The sequence below is a fragment of the Gavialis gangeticus genome, unplaced genomic scaffold, assembly GCF_001723915.1.
Source record: "Gavialis gangeticus isolate Ggan-Ray unplaced genomic scaffold, GavGan_comp1, whole genome shotgun sequence".
Classification (NCBI taxonomy): Eukaryota; Metazoa; Chordata; order Crocodylia; family Gavialidae; genus Gavialis; species Gavialis gangeticus.
The window spans coordinates 16030732-16038509 of NW_017729024.1; the positions used below are offsets into that span (position 1 = coordinate 16030732).

Below are 7778 nucleotides of genomic sequence, written 5' to 3' on the forward strand. Positions count from 1 at the left end.
TTAATGCATTGTCATCCAAGTTTTGCCATCTATCTATACCCACTTTCAGTTCTTTAATGAATACATTAAACATTTCACTAAGAACAACTGACTGTTGAAAACACATGATTTGTTACTATTTCTAATTCTTGAAAACTTTGGTATAAAAAATGAGGCTGTACAGGATTTTTGGAAATCATCTAGCTGTTAAATTCAACTGATGGAGCTGTGTTGTGTGGCCCATGGAGCTCTCAGAGGGGCTGGGAATTTTGGAGTGGGGCTTGCTGCCTTTATTTGGGACACTAAAGACCTACTTTTAGGCTACAGAAGAGAAACAGATTTCATGACAAAAGCTCATCACCCATAAATCAATATCACTGCCCAAGTCATGATCTTTCTCCTGGACAGCAGTAGACTAGTGGGTTTGGATCCTTCCCACTAGGTCTATATGGTTTAAGACAATGTACTGAATCCAAGTAGACTCCAGACTGAATACAAAGCCCACAGGATGCTCACTGCTTTTGACTTTCTACCTGGGGACTGATAATGGCTCTTTTTCCATAGGTTTTAAGGACCATATAGACACAGCTGGAGAGGTGGAATAAAGACAGGAAGTGAAAGGCATAACCAAAAAAAAAGAAGTAGTATAAATTTCAGGAAACCTGAATGGCAGACAGCTGGATGAAGAGGGTAAGCCATGAAGAACATAACTGCAAGAAAAGAGCAAATAAAAACTGGATAATGAAGGTGTGTGGAGGCAGACCACATTCATTACATTGGAAAATAAGGAGAAACAGGAAGACGTTGAGTTGTGGGTATGTCTACAAATGCATGAATGCGTTAGTTAATGCACATTAAATCCTTCATTGTGAGGTACTAGGAAAATGCACATTAGTTAATGCACATTAAGACAGGCTAAAGAGCAGTTTTAAAGTGCTGGTTAATGCACATTAGCTCATTTTAATGGGCATTAACTAACTAGCAGTGTGTTTAGTGATCCTTTAATGCACATTACTATAGGCTAATGTGCATTATAGCTCATGTGTAAATGCACCTGCTAATCCAAACAGTGGAATAGCTAGGTACTTTTGCTCAGGGAGGAAGCACTAGGTGGTCTTTGTTGATCGCAGAATGACTTTGGCAATCTTCTGCTACCACAGACCACTGCTTATGACCCAGCCCCTAACACAGGCCACAGCCCCCTCCCCCTCCAGCAATCAGCAGACACTGCAAGGGGATAGAAAAAAGCAGGTGCTAGGACCCAGGGAATGCCTTCTTTGCTGCAGCAGAGACTAAACTTAACTCAGCCAGCAATAGTAGCCAAGGGATGCTGCCTCTTTGGCTCAGGCTGGAGCATGCTGCAGATTGCCTGAGCTGCCACAGGCTGGAAGCAGTCTATTCACAGACAAGATTTGGCTTGCAGGCCCCTGCTAAAAACCACCAAAAGGATGTAGTCTGAATGAGGCAAAATGAGATCCTATGATGAGGTAAAGTAGTTCCAGTAGAAATAGGAAAGCCTACAGAATGTTTCTGTAATTCTGGTAACAAGTTTAAGAAAGATCATTCAACCTGGAACCAAGGTAGAAGAAAATGGACAGCCTATTTTAGTTGCAGACTAATAGTTCATCCTTTTAGCCCAGCAAAATGAAGGCTCAGTTTAGAATGCCAAGATGAAGAGCAGGGAGGAGGAAGATCTATTTGGAGGACAAAGAATAAATGTTTAGATTCAACATTGTTTAGGTTGAAAATTAGGTTTCTAAGCAGTGAGTGAGGTTCTGGCAGGCAGCTGTTTTAAGATGGGACTAAATTAATTTACAAATGTGATTTTTGATCTAGTTGCCTGCAACAGACAGGCAACTGAACTCAACTGAAAAGGTCTTCCTCTCTAGGGAGGTCATGTGAGGATGTGGTGCTGGGCAAAGTTTAGGGTACAAAGCCTTTTTGCATAGTATGACACTATGGCAGCCATTTATGGACCTAGAGAATGAGACCAGCTCCAGGCTGCCATATTACTTAATACTTTTTACCAGAGCTCCAACTGTAGCCATTCCCGATTAGAGAAGTAGACAGGCTGTGCAAGCGAGGGTTTCAGGAATTACTGTACACCTGATATGTAGTTTAAAGGGCAGGTGTAAACATGTACTTCTCTGCCTCACATTTCTCACCACTGGAGTATTTGAAACTCTAAGACTAGAGTACCAGTTATCCACATAGCATCTCCTCCGATTCAGGGGATCTCCTCTACAAAACTTCTCCCTTCAGCTTTTGAAGTCATTTCTCTTCTAATTCCTACTTACCTAGTTGAGTTTAGGATTATAGGAAAACATAGATGAAAGGGATCTCACATGGTTGTTCAGCTCCCTCCTCAAGGCAGGTTCACCTGCAATTAAACCATCCCAGCTAAGTATCTACCCAACGTGCTCATGAAAATTTTCCGGGATGGGGATTTTATAACTTTTCTAGGTATCCTGTTCTAATAATTGACCATCTTTGTAATCAGTAAGATCCTCCTAATTCTCAGCCTAAATTTCCTCTGCTTCAACTTGAATTCATTAGTTCTAGTCCAGTTCCACCTCATCTAACCTGAACTAAGCAGAAGAAAAGTTTCATAGGCATCTCATGCCATGCATTCCCCAGTCCCAGTACAGGAGGCCTATTTAAACTTGATTGACTAAAACTCGGTTGCCAGATTAGGGACTGCTGAGGCAAGAGACCGAGTTAGAGGGGGTAAGGGTGACATCTGAACAATGGTTAAGAATTCATCACAACGTCCACCCTGTTGGAGCCCTGACCACAAATGCTGTCATACTTTTCCCAAGAAGACTGGAGGAAGTTCTCCCCACAAAGTTTATGAATACTCCAAGTAATCCCCTTAAGTATGTTAAGATACTATAGTAAGATCTGAAAGTTATGCTAAGCTAAGGCTTATTCACAACAGGTAAAATACAAAACACTGTTGCTGACTTCACAGTGCAAGCATAGCTAAGTCATTTGAGAAGAAATAATGTGGTATCCTTTCTGCTTTAATTTCTATATTCATAATAATTTCAAGCTGGCTCCTAGGTGTCTAGTTACTTAACACTTTTGTTTTTTCTGGTTGTTAATCAGTTTCTTGAGAGGTTCCAAACCAGATAACCCCTTGTCACTGAAAAAGGTAATTCATTTAAATTGAAACTTTATATAACAGGATTTTCTCTGTCAATTACAGCTTGGGACTCTCTTGATTTACACAATTAAAAGAATGCTTTGAAGACACTGGACTAAGGATATAAGAAAGCTGTAAAGCAGCAAAGTGTGCTTCCAGAGGGAGAAATCTCACTGACACCATCTGCTGTTGTTCTCGAGAAACTGGGATAAACAGATGGTCTTTTTTGGTCAAATCATCAACGATCATGCTAGGAACTTAGCTTGTCAACAAGACACCCGAGTGCCTTGGAATGGTCGGATCCCAGCTCTTGCTCTCTCTGTAGGCATACCTTTCTGAACCTGAATTTTATTAGTTAAGCTTGAGCTAGGTTTCCCCAAATATTCAGTTGAACCAGGGCACTATTGTAATGGTTTGTTTTTCCTTGCATGGCTATTATTACTAGTACCATCATAAATTTAATATACTTAGCAATAAATAACTTTTATAGCCAAACTGGTGGTAACCAGGTGTATTTTTCCTTCTCTACTTCCCCTTTCCTACTTGCTCTACAGAAATGCTTCATTTACCTAAGCCAAAGATCCCTGTAAAGCCCTAAAATACTGTGGGGTTTGCTCATCAAGAGGCTATCACTACTAGAACAGTTGGGGCAAAAGATTGGGATGTGCTGAGTTTGAGATGCATAAGGGGATCAGCCTATATATGGCAATTGACCCAGTTTGGCTCAGACATGCCCTAATGAATTGAATGCTGGCCCATGAGGGTGTCAGCTGGACACCCAGCTGGATTCAGAGGTATTCTGTTCACCTGTGTGCTTGTGTTGGACTGCATTTTATTGTTACCTTAATGAAGTGATCACTGGCACGTGAGGGTATCAGCCTGTATATGCTGATCAAGCAGGCCAGGTCAGGTGTGTCACATTAGTGTGTGCCTGCACATGTATTTGACTCATTTGGTGGCTGGAGAAACCCAGCCCCACTGAAACAGTCCTGCAAGATGGCTCCATTGGGGGTGAGGACTTGCAAAAGGGAGATACAGCTCCATGTAGAAATACAAGCAACAGAAGCAGCACATTGATAGAAATACAGACACCCCAGAAACATACCCCTAATAAACGAGTGCACCTCAAAGTGATGAGCAAATCTGGTAACAACAGAGCTGTCACAACTAGCTACAAAATAGTGAGTTTAAGAGGAAAAATAAATGGTGGATTTAACTAAGAGCTGCTTCCTGACAAAGCCCCCAGGGAAGCAGCCAGTATTGTCTACACATGAGTGTTAGTTCAGTACACAATAAATAACTAGGAGTGAAAGCAGGACTGATTTAATTTAAAAGTACTACTTGCTAAAGAGATCTTTTTGCTGCAAATTAATGCCGAGGCCAAAATGAGGGAAAATGCATTCCATCCTTTTCACTCCCCTCTTTTCCCCATCTCTTTCCAAGAGAATGCTGGGTAGTCAGGGAAGTAAGGCATCTTTAAGATTTTGCTAGCATGCAAGCTAGTATCTCCATTTGGGATAGACAAACTAACATTTGTTAGTTTTATACTTCTTGCTACCAGCAAAAAGTTTGCTAAAATATTAGTATTTTTCTAACTGAAGATTATCTTTGAATTCAGACAAAATACTTTATCAAACTAAACCTAGATTTCTAGGATCAGAGGTTAGATAGCAGCTGTAAACAGTCTATTTAGTAAGTAGAAATTTGTCAAGTTTTACTTTATAGCTGTAGTTTTAGAAGAGATGATACTGGGCATTTATAGACATGCTCCAGGAATGGGCAGGAGTGCTTTACAGCAACTATTTAAAAGCGCCCAGAGCATCACATGCATCAGTGTCCCTGAGCTGAAAAAAGGCAGTGGGGGCACTTAATTAAAGCTCATCAAATGAATTTCAGTTAATGCACCCCTGCCACCATTTTTCAGCGCTGGGATGCTGATACATGTGACACTCTGTAATTACAGTGCATTGGAGCAGCCTCACTGCACTTCTATAGGCACTCATTAAGACTAAGCTGTATTGAAATAAAAATTTGCTCCTCTTAAAGGCAAATGAAAAGATGACAACTTCTTAAAACTATGAAAGGGTACATGCATTCAATGCTATGCCGCTTATAGCCAGCACAGGGAGCTACTGCCTGCAGGGGCAAACTTTGCTCCTATTTTTGGAGAAAGTGTATTGCAGGAATTTCCATACTGAAATCAAGCTGGACAGAACACAATGCAGATAAAGAATGCTTTCAAGATCAATGCCTTTACTTTCAAATACTAGTTAGCAAATTTTAATTCTTTAGTTTAGTTGTACTCAGATGATTGTTTAAAGTCCTATTGGGACCAAGACAAGAACTTATGATTGTTCTACAGTCTTTAGTTTTTGTCTAACTGAATACTAAAATGGAATACTAGCAAGACTGTTTTTTTAGACTATACATGTACACTGCAAGCTTAGGTAATAGGCAAGATATAAATAACTACAAACTAGATGCAAGCAGTCAGAAGCATTTGATAGTTTGACAAAGAGATCTCATCCAAACCAGTCAGATGTAAGCTTTATTTACAGATACATCCAGTGTGGTAAATAATTTTAGTTTTGCTTTTTCATGGCAAGAGAAGGTGTTCTGCAGGAGATGCTTCATATCAAATCTGCAAAATAAATAAATGAGGAGAGATGAGGAGATGGATGAACTCTACATTAATACTAACCCTGGAAAGAAATCAACTGATTTAAGACAATTAAGGTGGAACCCAAGCACTATTCACTTCAGATCTTTGTGAAAAAATCAGGGGGTGGCACTGAATGTATTTAAAACATAACAAACTCTATACTGAATTCACCAAAAAACATAAAACCAAGGACAGAATAATTAGTTGCAGTCTCACTGAATCCAATCTAAGAAAGTGTGTACTGAAACGTACAACTTACTCACCTAAAGCAGTCTTTAAGAAAGGGATCCAGCCCTGGGTGAAGATGGGGAACCTACTGTTTCCCTTGTAGTTTGTCCCAATAGTTAATTTTCTGTACTATTACAAGTCAACCTAAATAGGGGTTGGCTTAACAGCCAGTCACTGTTCTTGATATATCCAGGTTATAGCCCTTCAATATTTTAAAGTTTTGCCCCCAGAAATTTATATTTACAATTAAGACTCCCTTGTATATCCACTCCAGTTTCGTTACCTCTTTGTCATAACCTTGTAAAGGTAGCCAATATTCACTTGCTATGAGATATGAAGCCTTTGCTGGCAGAAAACAGCAATTTCTTAATTCTTCATTCCTTGAGAAACGTGACCTTGCACTTGGCTTCAATGGTCTCAGTTTATCAGGTAATCCAGGATCATTATTTGAACACCCCATCATCATTATAGGCAATTCAAAATTACATTAAAATAACTTAATTTTAAAATACGTTGGTGCCAACTGAATCTATATCTGACTAAAAAAATAAAAGCTGTCAAAGAAAATAGCTCCTTAAGATGAAGTTACTTTAAAACACACTTCCTCCAAAAGATGCTCAGTATGTAGATTGCCACCAGCATGCATGTGAGAGGAAGAGGTATTTGTGGAAAGGTATTTGAAGAACGATATTCCTCAAAACTGAGAAAACAATGTTGGATTTAAAGCATAGATAAGACTTACATCCTAATTAATATTTTAGGCACATAACTAGCACATCAGAAAGCGTTTACAGTATCATGGTTTATCATACTGATATAGTCACATCATTTGTGCCAGAGATGGTCAGAAATGGAATTTCTGCCTTTATATTACAATATTAACAACTATACTTAATTACTTGGTAGAAGAAAACTGAAACCAGCTAGTTTTCAGAAGCCAGCTGTATAAATTACCATCAGTCCTTAATCCATTCCTAGTGAGCCCAGTGAAGGCCCACCACACAAACTGCTTCAATAGCATCAAGCATGACAGACACCTGGCACCAGGAACCCTGGCTTTTCCCGCCCTTAAAGCTCATCTTGGTCACAAGCGCTTCCAACACAACCGTTTCCCCTGCACACTCATTTACCTAGTCCGCATGAATCACAGCAAATCCTTTTCACTTCTTAAGCAGCTGGTGCCTTACGATCAGAAAAGGGGCAAAAAACCCACTCCCAAGAAACACCGACATTAGGACCAGTAGCCGCCATTTGTTTTCCACAGAGAACGGCAGGTTCTAGAGAAGAGAGGACAGCACGTGTGAAATGCAAATCATTAAGTCCTACTGGGGATTAAAACGCTTTTAGAAACATTACCCTTCCCATCCCACGGGAGAGGGCAGGCCAGAGGGGAACAGTAGGGAAACAGAGCTCTTTGAAGCTCACAGACCCAGCGCTTCACATACAATTAAATATGAAAGAAGCAACGGGACGCATCTGCGCAGGCCCCGGGGCGGGGGAGTAGGAGGCCGCTCAGGGCCCGGGGCTGGGGGGCAAGACGCCGCGCCTGGGCGGCGGCCCATACTGCCCCGGCCCCCGCAGGCTCCCGCCGCCGCACGGCCGTTACCTTCCCGGGCCCCTCCTCGTAGTGGGAGCGGCGGAGGGCTGAGGTGGCGAAGCGGCGGACGCTAGCGGCCAACATGACGGCGTGAACACACTTCCTCCTTCTCTGCCTCGCGACCTTCCTGGAAGGGCGAACGCCGACAAGGGAACTTCCGGGACTGC

General features: G+C 41.3%; 1 protein-coding gene across 1 annotated transcript; it reads right to left on the minus strand.

Moving 5' to 3' along the window:
- Positions 1-5654: 5654 nt before the first annotated feature.
- Positions 5655-7768, minus strand: LOC109297263 (cytochrome c oxidase subunit 7C, mitochondrial). The gene is made up of 3 exons (XM_019516923.1): positions 7621-7768; positions 7145-7291; positions 5655-5765 (listed from the first exon to the last, which is right to left on the minus strand). The coding sequence occupies exons 1-2, from the start codon at positions 7693-7695 to the stop codon at positions 7175-7177; spliced, it is 192 nt and encodes a 63-aa protein (XP_019372468.1). The 5' UTR covers positions 7696-7768; the 3' UTR covers positions 5655-5765; positions 7145-7174.
- Positions 7769-7778: the final 10 nt, after the last annotated feature.